The sequence below is a fragment of the Protopterus annectens genome, chromosome 4.part1 (genome assembly GCF_019279795.1).
Source record: "Protopterus annectens isolate FY-2018-M chromosome 4.part1, PAN1.0, whole genome shotgun sequence".
In the NCBI taxonomy this organism is placed as follows: Eukaryota; Metazoa; Chordata; order Ceratodontiformes; family Protopteridae; genus Protopterus; species Protopterus annectens.
In genome coordinates this window covers 444,214,347-444,235,135 of record NC_056734.1, presented here as the reverse complement: position 1 = coordinate 444,235,135, position 20,789 = coordinate 444,214,347, and the positions used below count along the sequence as shown (strand labels likewise).

The 20,789-nt window shown below is 43.0% G+C and overlaps 1 protein-coding gene across 7 annotated transcripts in view; it reads left to right on the top strand.

The window, feature by feature from the left end:
* Positions 1 to 20,789, top strand: part of DOCK10 (dedicator of cytokinesis 10) — a 2,344,342-nt gene that overhangs the window by 1,335,720 nt on the left and 987,833 nt on the right. For all 7 annotated transcript variants that reach the window (XM_044070265.1, XM_044070268.1, XM_044070269.1 and 4 more), the window contains exon 18: positions 19,601 to 19,666. In XM_044070265.1, coding sequence (XP_043926200.1) covers positions 19,601 to 19,666 — 66 coding nt within the window. The remainder of the gene's footprint in view (positions 1 to 19,600; positions 19,667 to 20,789) is intronic.

Here is a 20,789-nt window from a genome sequence, read left to right as displayed (position 1 = left end):
TAGATCTTTGTTCAATTTCTCTGGATGTTTGGACCCCACTCACAGACCTGTGGCTGGCTCATTTGGCACCTAATGCCACTCACTTCAAAGATAACTTGAGGAGCAAAAAAGACTCCATTTTCCACTTCTGGCACTCCTTCCTTCTCTCTTAAACAAGACTGCCAAGTCCTAACATGGTCCACCTATACTGCTATTCTTCTTTTATATAAGGACAAAAAAAAACAGAGCTTGGTAATCATGTCCCCTTAACAGTTTATAAAGTCAGTTTTGCTTCAATCTTTGATGTTTGCCAAGAGTGTTCTTCTCAACACCTGCAGTACACCAGGAGTTGCATCTTTCCTCATTTCATAAAGGATCACTTGCATTAGTAACATCTGTAAATATGTTTAGAAATTGATATTTTACTAGCCCATGTCTTCCTACTACAACTGTGTAGCCTTATTCTTTATTGCTTCAGTTTCTGCCTGCATGTCTTGATATTTTACAAATGTATGACTTTCAGTTTGTAAGATATAGTTGTAGGGGTGTTTCAATCTCATATGAGGTGTCAACAGTGTTTTACCAACAGGTTCATAGGTTCATAGGTTCATACAAGGCTATCTGCCCTGGGGCATTTATAAGCCTAGCCCGATGTGTTTGGCTTTCGCCACCCTTTAATTTGAGTTTGCTGTGCCCTTTTTAAGGTTAGTTTACTGTGCCTCTGTCTAATAGTGACACAGAAGTAATCCCCGGGGTAAACCTACGATCTCCCATCCACTCATCAAGATTCCTCTTGAAAAGAGCCAGTGAGGTGCTCTGCCTAACATGGACTGGGATTTTATTCCAGAGAGAGGGGAGCCTCTGGGTTATGAATCTGTCCCTCCAGCATGTTCTATTTATTTCTGTGTTGAGGTTTAAATCCCTCGAGCGCGTGGTTCTAAGGGATTTAGATTTTCTGAGGTGGAGCATGTCCATTAATTCTGGGTTGCACATAGCTTTGTATGTCAGGCATAGATTGTCTCGAAGTAGGCGGTATGCAACTGAGTAGAGCTGGAGTTTTTTTAACCGGGCAGCATATGGGATCTGTTTGAGTCCCTTGATCCTCTTTGTGAGGTACTTTTGGGGTCTTTCTAGTTGCTGCAGGTGTCGGGTAAGGTACATCCCAAAAGGGGCATTGTATTCTATGATGGGCCTGATGAGGGATGAATAAAGGGGCACTATTACCTCACTTGATCTGGATGTGAATCCTTTCGTAATAAGGTGGGCTATGTAGAAGGTCCTTCTAACCACTTTGGCAATGTGGTTGTCAAAGGAGAGATTGCTATCAACTTGGGTCCCCAGGTCTCTAATTACTTCTTCCGTACTTAATGGGTTACCACCTATGTGGTAATTTGTGGGCACTTTGTTTTTGCCAAAGGGTATGACTATACACTTTTTGGCATTTAGCTTTAGGCCATGGCTCTGGCACCAGTTATCCGTCTCTGTGAGACCTTTTTGGAGGATGTTCGTGTCAGCTGGAGAGTCAATTATGGCACCCAGTTTGCAGTCATCTGCAAACTTGGTCAGCCATAGTCCTCCCATGTTGGCCTGTACCTCAGAGAAGTATATGCTGAACAAGAGAGGTCCCAGGACAGAGCCTTGTGGGACACCACTTGTAACCGGTTTTGAGTCTGACATGGCTCCGGCAACTCTGACTCTGTGTGTTCTGTCTTTGAGCCAGTTAGCAACCCATCTTGTGACATAGGGGTTTATATTTAAGCTGGATAGCTTATCTATGATGCCCGAGTGGAGTATTGTGTCAAATACCTTTGCAAGGTCCAGATAGGCTGTGTGGACTACCTTCCCTTCATCTATGGCCTTGGAGATTGTTTTGAAAAAGTCGACCAGGTTCAAGAGGCAGGATCTGCCCTTGACAAAGCCAAATTGGGTAGGATTTAGTGTCTGTAGGTCCCCAATGTCTTTGTTTATGAGTTCCATGATGATCCTCTCCATGGCCTTGCAGATAAGGCTAGTCAGGCTTATGGGGCGATAGTTACCAGGGTCCATTGAGGAACCACCTTTGTGTAGTGGGACCACTGTTGCTGTACGCCATTCTTTGGGTACATATCCTGTAGTGAGGCTGAGATTGTACAGCAGTTTTCTGTGAGGGTTTAGTTCTTCTTGGAGTTCATGTAGGACACAACCTGGGACACCGTCTGGTCCCATTGAAGCAGTGCTTTTTGCTTTGGAGAGGGCGGCTTTCACCTGAGCATCTGAGATGTTAGGGAGGCTGCACTCTGCTGGGATAGATATTTGCTCTTTTGGGGAAGGGGGGGGGTTTGCACTGAACCTGTCTGCCAGGATGTTGGCAATGTCTGTGGGTTCAGTGTATTTTTTGTCATTTAGAATCAACTCTGAGCATATCTGGGAGTTGCATCCCAGGTTCCTAACATAGCTAAAGAAAGCCTTGTGATTGTCTTTAGTGTCCTGTGCAATTTTTCTCTCGAAGCTGGCCTTGGAGGATTTTATGAGGGATCATAATTTTTTGCTAGTATTGATCAGAGATGCCTTCCCTTTTAGGGATTTTGCTCTATCTTGTAGTAGCTTCCTCCTTCTGTTGTACAACTTATTTATGGCTGGGGTCCACCAGACTGGACACCTGCGTTTGGATGATTGGGTCTTGGTTTTGTTTGGGATAGCATGATTCATGCATTCTTGGAGGTGTCCATAGAATGCGTTTATATAGGATTCTGTGGTTTGGGCCGTAGTTTCCACTGGCCCGGGGGCCTTGAAGGATTCCACCTCGGTTTTGAGAAGTGTAAAGTTCGCTTTTGAGAAGTTCTTCACTGTGGTTTTCTGGGCTGGGGGTGGGGTCGGGTTTTGGATATCCAGTGAAATTAATTTATGGTCTGATCTTACCAATGAGGGGTATACTTCTGGTGTGGAGCACAGGTTCCCCATGTTGGTGATGATCAGGTCAAGTATGTTTTCCCCTCTTGTGGGTGTTGTGACTAGTTGTTCCATGGCATTTGAGTTTCTAAATTCCAGGAACCTTTGGGCTAGGGTGTTGGAGCTTGAGTAATGCTCGCAGTCTATGTTTGGGTAGTTGAAGTCACTCAGTATAATGGTGTTTGGAGAGATCTTCATGTTCTCCAATGTTTTCAGGAAGGCCGAGTGGGATTCCTGATTTTGAGATGGTGGTCTGTAGCATGCTATAAACTGAAAGGCAGTTTTGCCCACTGTTAGTTGCACATGGATGGTTTCTGATGCTTCGTGCAATGCCACTAGCCTGGAGGTGTGGGTATCCTTGATGAATATGGATACTCCCCCTCCTTTTGTGGTTCGGTCCGAGTTTTGGGGCCGAAAAGCATGATACGAGGTATAACCTGGTAGTGCTGGGGTGCTCTCTGGAGCCTTGAACCAGGTTTCTGTCACTGTGCAGATATCGATGTTCTCCATACTGAGGAGAGCTTCGAGTGCATGCATTTTGAGGTTTAGACTTCTGGCGTTTAGCAGCATTACCCTTAGTTTCTTGTTCTTTGTGTTTTCTATGGAGGTGGGTTTGTCTTTTGAGCCTTGCCTAAAAAAGGCACTATGGGGGTGGCAAGAGCCTTTGCCAGAATCCGAAAGCCCAGGGGTGACAGGTGCAAGCCGTCCCTAGTGAAGCAACGTGGCTTGTCGAGCATGTCATCCCAGGCTGACAGACACTGGATCCCCTTTGAATGACAGCAAAATATTAGCCAATTGTTAAAATCGAACATTTTGTCTTTATACTGTGGCATCATTCTAGGTGAGGGTAAGATGCTGCTCAAGGTCAGGGTCATACCGGCCTGGTCTACATGATTGGAGAGCTCCTCTATGTCTCTTTTCATGTAGTCGAGGGAGGTACGTCTCAGGTCATTCACACCAGCATGTACTATGACAGAGTCATATTTGTACTTACTTTGGAGTGACCTGAGTGCTTGTGTTATGTGGCGGATCCTAGCGCCCGACAGGCAGCTCACTGTGACCTTCTCCTTGTTCAGCCTGGTGAGCGGGACATCAGTGTGTCTGACTATAGAATCACCTATTACAAGTGTATCAGGTGTGTTTTTCACCCTTAAGGGCTGTGACTGTTTGGCACACTGACTTTGTGAGCTATGTGTTGCATATATTTTGCTATGGGGTAGCGTTTGCTTGGATGTCTGCTTTGGAGGTCTCTGCTGCTTAGGTAGATTTTTATTTAGAGCCTCCGAGTATGTTTTTGTGTGTTTATGTGTTTGGTTTGCTGTTGTGGTAGGACTGTGTGAGATTGGATTAGTGTTGTTTGAGGTTACCTTCTCCTCCTGACTGATTACACCATTTCTGAGGTGAGAGAGCTCAGCCTCCAGTTTGGCTATATGGTTGCATCTCTCGCATATGTTTGAACCTGTTTGGAGGAGGAGAGGGTTGTCTGTGTACATGAGGCAGTTGTAACATTGCCTCAAGATTCTCAGATTCACCAGCTGGACTGGAGAGGAGACCATTAACTGACCTTTGGACATGCTAGAGTAGTAAAGGGAACTCTTTTATCACTTAATTAAAAAGGACCAATAGGGGACAAGGTAATTGTGGAGAATGTATGAGGATGTAGTGCTTTTAGTTTATTAGTGCAAGATTGTAAGATTGCTTGTTTGGGCAAGTGCAGGGTCTTAGATTGAGAATAGGGTGTTTAAATTGAGAAATAGAGCAGTTCTAAGGGAAAAAGTGAAGAGCAGACTTTGTGGAGCCGGGAATAGTTTAAACCCATTTAAGCGGCACTGCCCGATGCTGCGCTATGCGCACAATTGGGCAAAGCTGCGCAAAAGTGGATTTTTAAGCAGGGAACTTCAAAGAGCTAGAAATGGCCCAAAACGGCCAATTACTACAAGATTCTTGTGCTAAGGTCACTCCTTCAGGGACAAATAGGCTGCTCAAGGCTCCCCACTCCCACTGGTGAGCAAAGAAACTTCCTTCTTTCCAAGTAAGGAAATGGGCAACACAGGAACTATCCAAGAGTCCAGAATACAGCAAAGCCTGTATAGGGGACTATTCTAGTTAAGGAAAGGCGGGAAACAAGGATATGTTTTTTTGTTTTGTTTTTTTCAAATCAAATATAAATCCTTGCATCCATCCCTACAGTATTACACTCATCAGTGCAATTAGTCCTAATAGCCTCTCTTGCACTAAAACTCTCTGGTGCTTAGACCATAGAGTGTTGTTTCCTATTTAACCATCAACATACATTCCCACTGTATAGCTTCCAGCCTTCTACGTGGCATTGAGCCTTTGGTCTATCTGAATTTAATGCAGTTCACACATAATAATCTTAATAAAATTGGTCTGGTATGCTGTATTGGAGATCAGACTATGCTAATGTCCTTTCTGGCATTCAAAGAAGATGTGAACTTCATTTTCCGTACTACGTAACTGAGAGTTTCCATAAGTAGTGCAGGACTGGTGGACTGTTTCTGCTTACTGACTGCTTATTGAATGTGTTTGCCACATCAGATTTTCTGGTTTCCGTATCACAAGTAGTGCCTTCCATGGGACCCTCATATTATTGTAATGCAGTCTACACAGGCCTAGCACTACCTGCAGCAGGGACCCAGTAGCTTCTATTACTCTAATGAAGAGGTACTTTCTTTCTTGATCTCCTTTTTTTTTTTATTTCTCAGAAGGTTTTGGTTTTATAATACCATGACAGGAATGTCGCCCGTTCCTCTGTCTGGTTATGATTGATGTTCATAGGTAAGTACTAGGCTAGCAGCCCTTCTGGACCATTTTAAACCTTGTTAATTTTCCTTTTCTATTTAAATTAACATACCCTGTTTGATGAAATTAGTATTAGCTTCATCAGTCTTTGATGTTTGCTAAAAATGTTCTTTTCAACATCCTCAATGTACCTGGATTTGCTTCATTCTGCAGATTGTATGGGGTTTCTTGTACTGGTATCTAATTTAAGTATGTGAGAATATTTTTTATTAGTCCTGTTATTCCTAATACTAATGGAACTGTCTGAATCTCTTTCTTCCACATTGTTTTAGTTTCTGTTCACAAATCCTGGTACTTTATAATGTTGTGTCTCTCAGTACGTAAGACATTATAAATACTGGTTGAATCTATTTCATTGATTAATGCTACCATTGCCTTTTTTTCTTGGACTACTATATCTGATTTTATTGCTTCTGGTTTAGTAACTGTTGGTACTGGGTGATCCCAAGAGTCCCAAACTTCATCACTGTTGACACTGCTTTGTGGTTCATGTTTCTGCTGTTTTTCAGCTGCTTCTGTATTGTAGTGTGCAATTGCAGAGTTATGTTACAATGGGATAAAAAACATCACAATGCCAAATTTCACAAAATGCACTCATGTGAACTGAAGTTTGTATTCATGGGTCTTACACGGTTGTCTGTCCAAAGCCTCTTGGGTTGTTAGTGATGCATGGGATGCCCTCTTGAACCAAGATCACTAGGGGAAGCTTCATTTATTAATTGCAGTACTCAGTGTTAAGTGTATTTATATGTACTGTCCCCTTAATGGTCAGTACTTGTAATGTAGGCAGAAGTGAATTACAGCATCGCTAAATAGTTTTAGACAGTGATATTAGGTCAGATATTACTGGCAAAAAGTACATGTACTCAACTGAAACCAGGGAAAGGACAGATATAATATTCAGGGTACACAAAAGGAAGTGAAATATTCTAGCCTTAACAAGATTTTTTCTGAGGTCTTCCATTGTCAAAACTGAAATATGCTTCAGATTACATTAAGTAGACAGTGATTAATTGCTAATAATCAATAATTTTGTATTACATGAAACTGATAACCTTTAGCAAATACAGGCATTCAAGTGTCACCCAACCTACTGTGAATCCTGCCCATGTATTTTCTTGAACATTTGTAATGGTCTTCTTTAGAAGTTTGTAAATAGTAAGATAAAACTTGTTTGCTTAGGAATGATTACAGGGCACCCACACATTCCTGCTTCCAAACACAATCAATATCTTTTAGTTATGTACTCACCATAACTTCAGATGTTTGGGATCCATCTCACCTACATTCTGACTGATGGGTTCGGAGCCGATCCCTCGGCTCCGACTCGGCACGCTTATGCCAAAGAGCGAAGTCTCTTATTGGCTGAGCTTACTATATCACAGGATGCACCACTACCAGTCCCCCAGATCTAGTTTGTCCGCATACATGCACACATGCACGCTCTGCTTATATAACATCGTCAGATGAAACAAGATAAAACAGTAGAACTCAAAACCGTTCAATCTCTTCTGATCTCCAAGGCAGGGGGAAGGAGGGTGGGTATTAGGAATGTAGGCGAGATGGATCCCAAACATCTGAAGTTATGGTGAGTACATAATTAAAAGATGTTATGTGATCCTATCTCGCCTACATTCTGACTGATGGGACAGCGTCCCTAGCACCTGAATCCTGGGTGGCTCACTGGAAAACACTCCTGAGTACCGTGGAACCAAATGATGCTCGCCCTTTAGATGCCACATCTAATTTATAGTGGGAAATGAAAGTGTGCGGATTGGACCAAGTAGCCGCAGCACAAATCTCCGAAATAGCGAGCTTGGAATGAAAAGCTATAGAAGTCGCCATAGCTCTGGTAGAGTGAGCTTTGATAGATGTTGTAAGTTGCTTATTCGAAGAAGAATAAGCCTGAGTTATACAATCTCTAATCCATTTGGAGATAGTAGCTTTTGTGATGGTTTTGCCCAATTTATTGTCTGAAAAGGACACAAACAATTGGTCTGACTTACGAATTTGTTGAGTCCTGTCTAAATAGAAGCGCAATTGCCTGTGAACATCCAATTTATGGAGAGTGTATTCTGCTTCATTGGAGAATTTTGGAAAGAAAACTGGTAGCTCTAGGGATTGTTGGAGACAGAAATTAGAACAGACCTTTGGAACAAAGGATGGATTAGGCCTAAGTGATACTCTATCCTTGTGAAAAATCAAGTACGGTGGTCTGATAGACAGGGCTTGAAGCTCTGAAACTCTTCTTGCAGAAGTAATTGCAACTAAGAAGGCTGTTTTCCAAGACAGATATTTTAACTCACATGTAGCAGCCGGTTCAAAAGGGGAAGATGTTAATGCACGAAGCACCAAATCAAGATCCCACGGAGGCGCAGGATGAAAAACTGGGGGTCTTAACAGACCCGCACCTTTAATGAAAGTTTTGCATAGTCTGCTGCTCATCAATGGAGGATCCATGGACTCGTGGAATTTAGAGATAGCCGCTAGTTGGACTTTAATAGTAGAGACAGAAGATCCTTGATTAAATAGAGATGTTAAGAATTTCAAAACCTCTGGGATAGGAGCAGTGATAGGGTCTAAGCCCCTGAGTTGAGCCCAGATAGCAAACCTCTTCCACTTACTGAGGTACAATTTCTTAGTGGTGGGTTTGTGGGTCAAGATAAAATGTGAATAACTTCCGGGTCTAATGTGTGACTTCTGACTAAAGTCGGAAGTGGAGGAGCCAAGCTGTCAACTTCAAGGAGTGAAGGGACTGATGCTGTCGTCCGACTGATGAATTAACAGATCCGAATTAGGTCTAAAGTCCACGGATCGTCCACGCATGTTTCTTCAGGTAAGGAAACCATACCTGACGAGGCCAGTATGGGGCAATCAGTATCATTGCGGACCCCAACTGAGAAGCTTTTTGAATGACTTTGGAGAGAAGTGGAATCGGAGGAAAGGCATAAAGTAGCCCTGTTGGCCAAGGTTGTGCTAGAGCATCCATAGCTACTTCTCCCTGATGTGGAGTCAAGGAGAAGAACCTTTTGCACTTCGTGTTTAGTGGGGTTGCAAATAGGTCGCAGCACGGCGTCCCCCATTTCCGGAAAACCTGAGCTGCTACTGTTTCGTTTAGGGACCACTCGTGAGGAGAGAGAATTGTCCTGCTCAATTTGTCTGCCAATATATTTGATTTCCCCGGAATGTGGGTCGCTACCAGGAAACGGTTGGTAGCTACAGCCCATTCCCACACCCTCATGGCCTCTCTGCAAAGGGGGTAAGATCTGGTCCCTCTTTGTTTGTTTAGATACCAGACCACCGACATGTTGTCTGTGTGGATGGCGATGATGCCCTGAGGAAGAAACTTGTGTAAGGCCTGTAGGGACAGAAGTACAGCCCTCATCTCCAACACATTGATGTGGAGAAGAGCTTCGTCTGGAAGCCAGGAGCCCTGAACTAACCTGCCCAGACAATGCCCCCCCCCACCCTATCTGGGAGGCATCTGTCGTCAGGGTAACCACTGGAGAGGGAATAACAAAGGGGCTTCCTTGATTTAGATTGGATGTCTGAAGCCACCAGCGAAGGTCCCGTTTGCATGTTTCTGTAATCATGATGGGATGATTGAGGGGAAGGTCCTGAAAGGACCATTGAGTTGACAATAGCCACTGAAGAATTCTCATGTGCAATCTTGCCAGAGGAACTAGAAGAACCGTGGCAGACATTGAACCTAAAACTTGTAGGACCATCCTGGCTGGGGCTTTGGATCTTGAAATCAGAGCTTGAACTTGGCCCTGTAAAGTTTGGATCCTTTCGGTAGGAAGAAAAACGTGCATCAATTTTGAGTCTATCTCTGCTCCTATAAACCTTATGCGCTGAGAGGGCAGCAAGACAGACTTTGACCAATTGAATGTAATCCCCAGGGTAGCACCCAGGGAGATGGTGGCTTTGAGGTTGTCCATTAGTAGATGCCTGGTGGTGGCAGTCAGGAGCCAGTCGTCCAGATAGGGAAACACTTGGAATCCAAGACTCCTCAGGTGAGCAGTCACTACTGCCAAACACTTGGTGAACACCCTGGGGGCTGTGGTGAGACCAAAGGGCAGTGCACAAAATTGGAAATGACTGACTCCCAGGCTGAAGCGCAGATACCTCCTGGACGCCTGATGTATCGGTATGTGATAATAGGCGTCCTTGAGGTCTATGGAGCACATCCAAACATCCTTCTCCAACAATGGGAGAATGGATTGTAACGTGACCATTCGGAATTTGGATTTCGTGACGGATTGGTTCAGTCTGCTGAGATCCAATATTGGTCTCAGGTCCCCTGTCTTTTTTGGCACTAAAAAGAACCTGGAGTAATTTCCGGATCCGATCTGGTCTGTGGGGACCGGTTGGATGACTCCTTTTTCTAGCAGCTTTAAAGCTTCTGCGGCTGCAATTTCCCTTTGACTGGGTGGTGGGTCCGGGATTTTTTTGGACGGTGGGGGTGAACATGTGAATGGGATGGTGTAACCTCCGGCAATGATCCGAAGCACCCATCTGTCCTGAGTGATTGACTCCCAGGCTTTTAGGTGCTTGGCAAAGCGGCACCCGACTGGCTCGAGCAGCACAGCCGGGCAATCCCTCATGATGTGTGGGAGGCTGAAGAGCCACGAAAGGACTCGCGGTCTCCAGAATTGCGGGGCCCTCTGCCGCCTCTGGGACGGCGTCTCCCAGAAAAATTTCCCGTCCTCTGCCTCTGGAAGGAATCTTCCTGCTGTTGAGGAAAAACTTACGTGATTTACGGAACCACATCTTCCCCCCTCCTTTAGCCTTGGGATAAAGCCGAAAGGGAGTGGAATAACGGGCACCTACGGCAGATAAAGTTTTTCCCTCTTGCTCACAGCGGGTAAGGGTGTCTTTAACCTTAGGTCCAAACAAAGAGGACCCATCAAAGGGAGGCGTCGAAGGAAGACTTGAAGGCCTCCAGAACTGACACAGCGGAGCCAGGCTTGTCTCCGTGAGCCACGCCTGTGCCTGCCGCTCTACCGCCCCTTCGGCCGCATAGGAAATGAGCCTCATGGACGAGTTAGAAATTGACGTAAGGATAGCCAACTGAGAGCTAACCGACTGGGCTAGCTGCTCAGGTAGGTTACCCGAGAGGGAATCTGACAGCTCCTTGACCAGATCCCTCTGAAGCCTGGTAAAATGTGCCAAATAATTCAGAGACCTTAAAGTAAAGGCCGCTGAAGTCAGGGTGCGCTTCCCGTACCTGTCCATGCTCCTAGACTCCTTATTAGGAGGATGGACGGACGTTGAAGCCTCTGCCACGTCCTGTTGTGTAGCAGATGCCACCACCATGGCATCTACAGCCACGCCTTTAGTGAGGAATTCCTTCTCGGGTGGGGCAGACAAATTTTTATTAGGACGAGAAGGGACTGGTTCCACGGTATCTGGATGTTCCCACGCCCTTCGACAAACTAAATCCAGGAGCTCGTCGAAGGGCAGAGACACCCAGGAGGTGGAGGGCTGAGCCCCAAAGGCCTTGAGGAGCACTGACTCATCAGCAGAGGGGGGTTTGGATATCCAGCCGCCTCGTTGTTTGAGGATCTCTAAGATGTCTGCAAATGAGACATCATCCGAGGACGACTTCGGGGACCCCTCCGCATCATCAAGATCAGTGTCCGATGTAATAGACTCGGGGGAGTCCCCTCAGGCCCAGGGGCTCTGCTGCCTACGGACAGGGGAACTGCCAAAGACCCAGTCTCCACGCCCAGGGAAGGTGCCGGTAAAGCCGGAGAGATGGCCGAAGACTTGGCCAAGGCACTCCTCATAGCTCTGAAAGCCGGACCCCCAGAATCCTGGGAGTGTCCGGTCCCCGGAGCCATGATAGCCGACGGAAGTCCCGCGGCCGAAGCACCGAGAGGGAGGCTCGGAACCGATAGCATAGGTCCCGAAACATCACCCCCGGGTCCAGCCGAAGAAGTCCGTGTACCAAACTCGGACCCGAAGGCCCGGGTTGGAGTAAGGGTCGGAGCCGACCCTAAAAACTCCACCGGCTCCAACAGCACCTGCTCCGACGGAGCCGAAGTGGTCGGAGGAGGAATAGCAATGGGATGGGCATGGGCTATCGGCTCCGAAGCCAACTGGGTCGGAGCCGAAACAAATTTTTGAAAGACTGGGGACTGGAACAGTCTTTGGAGCACCCTGTCTATATCCGAATCCGACATCCTCGATGATCGAGAGGATACTGAACGGGTTCGAGATGGCCTCTCCAACGGCCCCAAAGGGCTAGGGGACCGGCTCCGAGGCGACCCGATGACTATCGGCGCCGAAGGAATACCCACACTAGTTTCCATCGGTGCCGAGGAGAACTTCGGCGCCGAGGAGGAAGTGTCTGAGCGGGCAACCTTTGTCGGCTCCGAGACCAGTGGAGCCGACGAAGGTGACCCGCCTCTCGATGCCCCAGCCATCGGCTCCGAAGCCAGAGGAGTCGAGACTGGTGGCATCGAGGCAGACCGTTCCGCCCTCGGCTCCGAAGTCCTTGGAGCCGAAGTAGAAGCCTGCCTATGCCTTTTGGCGGTCGGATCCGACGGACTGGTCGGAGCCGACGCCCTTTTTTTAGCTGGAGAAGGAGAGGATGCCAAAGCTTCTTCAAAGGAAGGTTTTATTAAACCCTTAAGAATGAGTTTATTTTTCCTCTCCTGGAGGACCCTTGAGGAAAAAGCATGACACACACTGCATGACTCTTGTAAATGTTTTGCACCCAAACAATACACACAGAGAGAGTGATCGTCTGTGATAGACATCTTGAAATTACATTTGGTGCATTTTTTAAAGCCCGAAGGCCTAGGATTCTGAGACATTATAGCCAAAAAACAGTAATCCCTGACAGAAAAAACAACACTATCCAGTTGACTTTCTGATTTACTGACACTACCTAATAATCGGTTTACAGCTGCCGATTAGGTAAAGAATCCGGAACAAATAACTGAAGGGTACTTTGAAACCCTCTAAGGTTTAAGGGGGTTGACTGACCGGGAAGGCCCTAAGATGAATGAGGCCTAAAATCAAACTCAACGCCCAATCACACAACAAAGTTTCTCACAAAACTCCAAACACACACAAAAGTGAAGAATAGCCGTTAAAACAGCTTTTTATGACAAGAACAGCAAAATTCTGACAGAAAAAAGTTAGTAAAAATACTACTCAGCCAGCTCGAGACCACGTCTTCGCAAGTTAGCGGCAAACGAGATCTGGGGGACTGGTAGTGGTGCATCCTGGGATATAGTAAGCTCAGCCAATAAGAGACTTCGCTCTTTGGCATAAGCGTGCCGAGTCGGAGCCGAGGGATCGGCTCCGAACCCATCAGTCAGAATGTAGGCGAGATAGGATCACATAACATATAATGTTATCTTTCTGTGGAAACAGAGTCAGAAATCAAATGTTGTCATTTAAGCCTGTTCATCAGGAGCCTCACACTGCACTGAATATAGGATGAGTCAGTCTTATGTATGCAGCTTGTGTGCTTCAGCAACTGCCATCCTTCTCAGTCCAGTAGGCTGAACTGTGCATGTGTATTAATATTTCAATAATACTTTTGCAAGCTATGACTTATAAATTTTAGTTAGTGCAGAGCTTGAGCTGAGGAAAATACATTCATCATTTCTTGCTTTCGTAGAGCAGAAAAGTTAAATATGGAGAATTTTGCAACACACATAATCATTGGAAATGAAATTCAGTGTACATGCAGTTTAACACAGCATATTTGAATTTATTAGTTTATTTTTAACATTTGATGTTCTTCATTCTCACTTTTGCAGTAGCATATGGGTGATGTCCTACCAAGGACACAGCGCTTGGCCAAATTGCCAAAGCTCTAACTCCCCTCCGTCTCACTCACTCTAGCTGCTGTTAGGCTACACACTTTTTGGAAGGAGGTATATCAACAGCAAAAGTGAAGTAAATCTTCAGAATTTTCCTGCCACCTTGAACAGAAGCATCTCTCTGTCTCTAGAGGAAGAGCATTCAGTAAAATATTTTTGCTTAAAAGATAAAACCCCTTCAGGGACCCTTTCCTCTCATAAATATCTTTTATTAAATATTTGTGTTACTTTTTTCTGATCTACTTTAACATTAAAAAAGCTATTTGCAATATTTCACCTTAAGAATTATTTTTTTTGTCAGGGATGTTTCATATGTGCTTCTTCACTGTTTACTTGTTTTTTTTTGTGTGGAAAATTGTGATTTATGAAAATATTAAATATTTGGGCTGTGCTTTTTTACAATTGAAAGTGCATGCTTCACACCGGTTAACTGTGTTTTAATGGAATTAGAAAGTTTTCTCATTTCTGAGGTAATAATTGTCCTGTGATATTTCTGAATAGAAGTTTAATTCTGTTTGTTTACTATGCTGGGACTAAGAAGGGATAAGCCATGTTTAAAAAGACTATATCCAGATGGCTGTTCTCTGTTATTTCTTTTTCCCATTCACACCATGGTATAATATTCCAGACAAAGTTAAGGCATAGTCTACAAGTACCTTATCTTCTCCAGTGGCATACTGGAAAGACTGGGGGGGGGTCTGAATGGAGAGATGATAAAATCAGCAAAAGGAGAGAAGTATTGCTGGAACTGAATTCATCCTCAAGTCTTGGTGAGTACCTTCATGTGGTGGGCCCTCTTTTTCACAAAATCTCACCAAGCCTGCACTGATATAATAGACTGTATTTTCTATAGCATATGTCATGGACAGAAGTGGGTAAGAAAATAAAGAAGACAACTGGGTGCACAAGTCCCAGGATAAAAAGCACCCAATCCTGGTAGGCACATTGGTGCTAGGACTGGAAAAAATGATCGTGTAGAATCCTCAGGACATGCCAGGCCCAGGGGGAGGATGGCCACCATTTTGAATACGGAAGTAGCAATCCACAAAAATCCTCAAAAACTGACAGGTCAAAAAAGAGCCATACATATGATAGAGTGGACTACTGAGGATAAGAAAGAAATTATGTATTGTTACTATTATGCAAAAAGCCCAGAATTTCCAGACAAAAGATATACAAAAAGATTAAGAGATAAATTAGAGGAAAGAAAAATACTTCCAAAAGAAAAACTGTCAAAAGCTTCAAATAAAAATGTGTATTCATTAATACAACGGATACATGAAAAATGCTATATAGACAAAGAAATCTTGTGCCATTTGGAAAAATAAGTGAATGAGGAAGTGCAAAAAATTTAAAGAACAAACTTTAGAGATGTTTGAAGGGTATAAAAAAGAAATATGGACATGGAAAAGAAAGAGAGATCTGATACAGTGCAAATTTTATGCAAAGGAGTAAGACAAATTAATCAACAGAAAAAGGCAGCCCCAAAGATATTGTAAGGAAATACAGGCAAAGACATCCATATATGGAAAATTTCACAATAAAAATAAGATCACAAACAGGGACTATAGAACAAAAGATTATTCAAGTGGAAGTTAAAAAAAAATAGAAGGTGAAGTTATGGAATATTTGCAAAGTGAAGGATTCAGTATAGAAGGTCTAACACAAGTCATATCACAGCATGGTGGAACAACTAGTTCATACGTTCATAGGTTGGTACTAGGCTATCGGCCCTAGGGCCTATGCAACCCTAGCCATAACAATTCCCTGGATATTTCTTCCCACAATATTTACTTCTCTGGACCCCTGTCTAGCAGGGCGACTGACATGATCCCCGGGGTGAATTTCCTATCTCCCATCCAGTCATCAAGGTTCCTTTTGCAGAGGGTCAATGCTTGACATATATGGGCAGTCTATTCCAGAGTATGGGGAGTCTCTGGGTCAGGAACCTATCCCTCCAGCAGGTTTTCCCCAAAATAAGGAGAAACAAGAGGAGAAGGAGACATCTGAAGAAGAAATATGGACATGAGAAAAAATAGAGATTTAATATGGTGCAATATTTATGCAAAGGAGAAAGCAAAACTAATCAATGCAAAAAGAGCAACACAGAAAATATTTGAAGAGAAATACAGGCAAAGACATCCAGATATGGAAAATTTTAAAATACAAAAATAAAAAAAAAACAAAAAGGAAAAGTAGAAAAGAGGATTAGTAATGGAGAATTTAAAGAAATAGAAACTGTGGTTATAGATTACCTTCAAAGTAAAGGATTTAATGTAGAAAATTTAACTCAGATAACAACACAACAGGATAGAGCAATGGACACCCACATTAAGGAGAAACCAGTGGAGCAGGAAGCATCTAATCAGTTGACATATGAAGATACTCTGGAGCTTCCCATAGGAAACCAGTACAAAGGTTCAGCTGGAACTATACAGCAAGGGAAAGAACAGGAAACTGTGGCAAGTCTGATACAGTCAATGTTGTGGAGTGTTAGGCCAGTGAGTTCCCATATGAAAGAGCAATGGATGAGTAAGGGTGAAACTGAAGAGAATGTGGCACAGGAAGGTGCTCTGGAACTTTCTGTAGAATGCCCACAGGAAATGGCAAACAAAGAATGTGTCCTCAGTTTAGAATAAAATAATCTAAGAGAAGAGTTGCTTGATTCAGTAGAGATGGGTAGACGTATTAAGATCAAGGAAAGAAAAATAATGCAGAAGGTCAATAAAACCCAAAAAGTTAGAAGTTTGATAAAACAAATGAACACAGTAATTAGGACGGTCCACAGAGATTCATGTGATATAACAGTAGTAAATACATACGTACATACATTACTGTGCAGCCATATTAATAACAGATACAGTCCTACCACAAGAACACAGGGTAGTAATGGAAAGGATGGTAAGAAATCGAATGCCATCATGGAAGTATCAAATAGAGAACTATGAAGCAATTAAGACAAAAAGTGTCACTGTTAGAAGAGTATAGAAGAGGGAACAGATTAACAATAAAACACAGAAAGATAGACTTGATAAAAGCAATGCACAGTATTATAATGGATCAGGATTTATCATGCACTATCACAAATAATAAACTAGAAATATCAGCACAGGCAGAAAAAACTTAGAAGATAAACAGATAAATGTAAAGGAAAAGTGCAAAATAAGCAATTTATTCATCATCATCATCATCATCATCATCTTCTTTCGGCTGTTCCCGTTAGGGGTCACCACAGCGGATCATCTGTTTCCATTTCTTCCTGTCCTCTGCATCTTGCTCTGTCACACCAACCACGTGCATGTCCTCTCTCACCACATCCATAAACCTTATCTTAGGCCTTCCTCTTTTCCTCTTACCTGGCAGCTCCATCCTTAGCATCCTTTTCCCAATATACTCTGCATCCCTCCTCAGCACATGTCCAAACCAATGTAATCTTGCCTCTCTGGCTTTGTCTCCAAACCTTCCAACCTGGGCTGACCCTCTAATCTACTTATTCCTAATCCTGTCCACCCTCGTCACACCCAGTGCAAATCTTAACATCTTTAACTCTGCCTCGTCCAGCTCCAACTCCTGCCTTTTTATCAGTGCCACTGTCTCCAACCTATATAAAATAGCTGGTCTCACTACCCCCTTGACCTTCCCTTTCACTCTTACTGGTACTCGTCTGTCACAAATCACTCCTGACACTCTTCTCCACCCACTCCAGCCTGCCTGTATTCTGTTCTTCACCTCTCTTCCACACTCACCATTACTCTGAACTATTGATCCCAAGTATTTAAACTCATCCACCTTCGCCACCTCTACTCCTTGCATCCTCACCATTCCTCTATCCTCCCTCTCATTCACACACATATATTCTGTCTTATTCCTGCTGACCTTCATTCCTCTTCTCTCTAGAGCATATCTCCATCTCTCCATGGTCTTCTCCACCTGTTCCCTACTCTCACTACAGATCACAATGTCATCTGCAAACATCATAGTCCACGGGGACTCCTGTCTGATCTTGTCTGTCAACCTGTCCATCACAATTGCAGATAAGAAAGGGCTCAGAGCTGATCCTTGATGTAATCCCACCTCCACCTTAAACGCATCCGTCACTCCCACAGCAGACCGCAGACCTCACTGCTGTCACACTACTGACCCAAAAAAGTTTTATAGAGAATTGAGAAACAAGATAAAAGGAATTGAAAGACCACCAAAATAGATGAAATAGATACATTTTGGAGAAATATTTATGAAGATTCTGTGGAATATAACAAAGATGATAAATGGATAGATGAAGTAAAGGAAAGAATAAGAAGTAGTTCAAATGTACAGGATATGAAATGGGATGAAGTAAAGGTCAGAGAGATTTTAACAAAGTTAAGAAAAGCATCCAATTGGAAAACCCAGGCCCAGATGCAGTACCTATCTTCTTGCTAAAAGTATTAACATCTTTGCACAAAGATTTAGCCATGAGTAAGAACTAGTTATATGTGCACCCTGAGCAGGCACCACCCTGGATACCAACAAGAAAAACAATGCTCCTACTTAAGAGTGAACCTGCAAAAAATAAATCTCAAAAGATACCTGGTAAAGATATAAAGCAAGTATGGAAGCATAAAATATTCTGTGTGAAATAATGTAACATACTTTAATTGAGCTGATGCAAAAAAATTTGTTTAGGCTACATGTGTGTAGTTCTAAATGACAGTAAAGTTTAATTTGACTTTGACTATGACTTTAAAGAAAAGGGATAATTTGTACAAACTATTAGGTCAAGATGTTAGTGATAGAAAGAATTGTTTTCAAGTTCATCTCAGATGCAAAAAAAATGAGGATAAGAAGAAGGCTGCATTAATAAAACTCCAGAATATCTCAAAGAATATGTTTACCAGCCAGTGGAGCTTTAGAAAACTATTTTAGAACTGCATTCATGGATAGGTATTACCTAGAAACAAGGAAGAGCTGCGGTACAGAGATTTTAGCCCTGACTGTGCTCTGGGTGAGACAGGTTTGAATAGTAACTGAGACACAGATGAAGCTGACTGGGAAGGGATAAGAGTGAACAGATGATACTGGCTATGTTTTCAAATCTCAGTGCAATAGTTCCACCTGGGAGAAGTCCCAGGATTTCATCTGTCGCATTATAGAAGTGGAGGGGGTATAAGCCTACCGGTGAATGCATATTATGGTCTCGTTTGTTTTTAGTTCCCCTCCGTGCAGCTGACCAGTGGCTGCCACCAGCTCCTCTTCTCATTCACCAAGTCTACCAGTCCCACCGTAGCCTCCCTGGGCTTAACTCAGTCCATAACAAGAGCCAGAGAGAATACTGAGGACTCTCCTGTAGTGTCATATTGCTGCCAGCAGTTGTGCCCTAACCCTCCTCCCATGTTTCATCAGTCTTGAAAGCTCCGCACTTGCTGCCTACAAGAGATGCATGTATTCTTCAGTGCATACTCAACCTCATAACCATGTGGTATACCATTTTCAATGCAGTGCCTGCCTCAATGTTAATGCTGCTACTGCAACAAGCCTAAGCTGGATCTATCTCCCCAGCATGGGAAAATCACTCACTCCTGTCCTCCACCCCCTCCCTCAACTGCTTCAGACAGTGCTCATGCCATATGGGTCATCATGTGCCCAATAACAGTTTTATCCCTCTGTGCCATGAGGTCGGATAGGTAGTGTCTTACTGCTGAGAAAGTGAGATGATGGTTGGAGAGTAAACTGAAAATAAGTGTGTAACAGTTTTACTGAGATTCTGGATATTGCTGTCATTAACGTAAATGTGCAGTATATGGTATCATTTAAAATGTATTGTATTTTTTCAAGTTCTATAATTTGGACTGCCCTAAATCTGACAAATGTGAATACTTGTATGGTATGAAATGGCTTTGATGCCCACATCAATGTTTTAATCTATAATTTGAGCTAGAGAAGCTATCTGTCATATTCTGTAACACATTTAGTAGATCTGTAATTGTTTGATGAATTATCTGTGTAGCTTATTCTCTTGTGATAAAAAAATGTTTTGTCATTTTCAGGCAAGAAATATAGCTGTATGCACTGAATTCAAAGACACAGATGTGGAAGGTGCCAGACCTATTAAGGTTAGTAAATTATAAGGTATCATATATATGTGTATAAAAAAACAAAACTACTTTTTAGTGAATAAATAGCCAAATTATGCAGCATAATAACTTTGCATCTTTGATGTCTTCATGTGGATAAGAAGTCTGCTTTATATTTTCAGTGCACTGTCTTATGTCATTATTGCACATGTGAGGCCATTCATTAAAAAATGCTCCATTAACCTTTTCACAATGACATGATTTCAGGTTAAAACATGTTGACTTATGATAAATCTTCTCAAGTACTTCCTTCTAGTGTGCTGCAACTCAGGTTTGCGTACTTATCTTCTAAGATCTAGTTTCAGTAAGTCCAATCTAGAGAACAGATTTCTCTTCAAGAATAATATTGCTGGTATTGTATTGTGTCCATGTTTATGGTGTTTTAAAGTTGAAAAGAAAATGATCAATATTGTACCATGTGAGATCGTCACTTGCATTTATAGATATCAATGAATATTTGTACATGACTTTCTAGCAGCCCAGTCATGGCTGGGTAATGACATACAACTTGCAAAGTTTCATTCCATTTGGTTCCATAAATGTTTTGAAATGTGCACATGCAAATTAAGGACCATTACTACTAACAATGTTATCAGACCCTGTTATTCATATATTATCTTTTGAGATAGTATTACTTCCACGTAAACTGCTTCAAGCTATTCTAATAGTAAGCCCATAAGAGGACCTGCAGGGTCAATCTGAATTTGTTGCTAAATTTCAGATGAACATTTCCAAGGATGCTGTGAGGCTCATTCCTTAGGCTTATCATACAGCAGTCATGACAACTGTGTATATAAATTATGTAGCAGTGCATTTAATGGCTACAGTAATATTAAGAAGTCCATTCCCAAATATATCTTCATTTTTATCGCATTCTGAGACTAGTTTGCCATCAGTACAGCAGCTAACTTACCTTAAAGCTTTTTTCTGTATGCTTTTCTCCATACATCTATTGAAGTTCAGCATCCCTTCTCTGACCCAAGCCATTATCCAGGCAGCTATTGCATATATATATATATATATGTGTGTGTGTGTGTGTGTGTGTGTGTGTGTGTGTGTGTGTGTGTGTGTGTGTGTGTGTGTGCTGACAATGGCAGGCCAA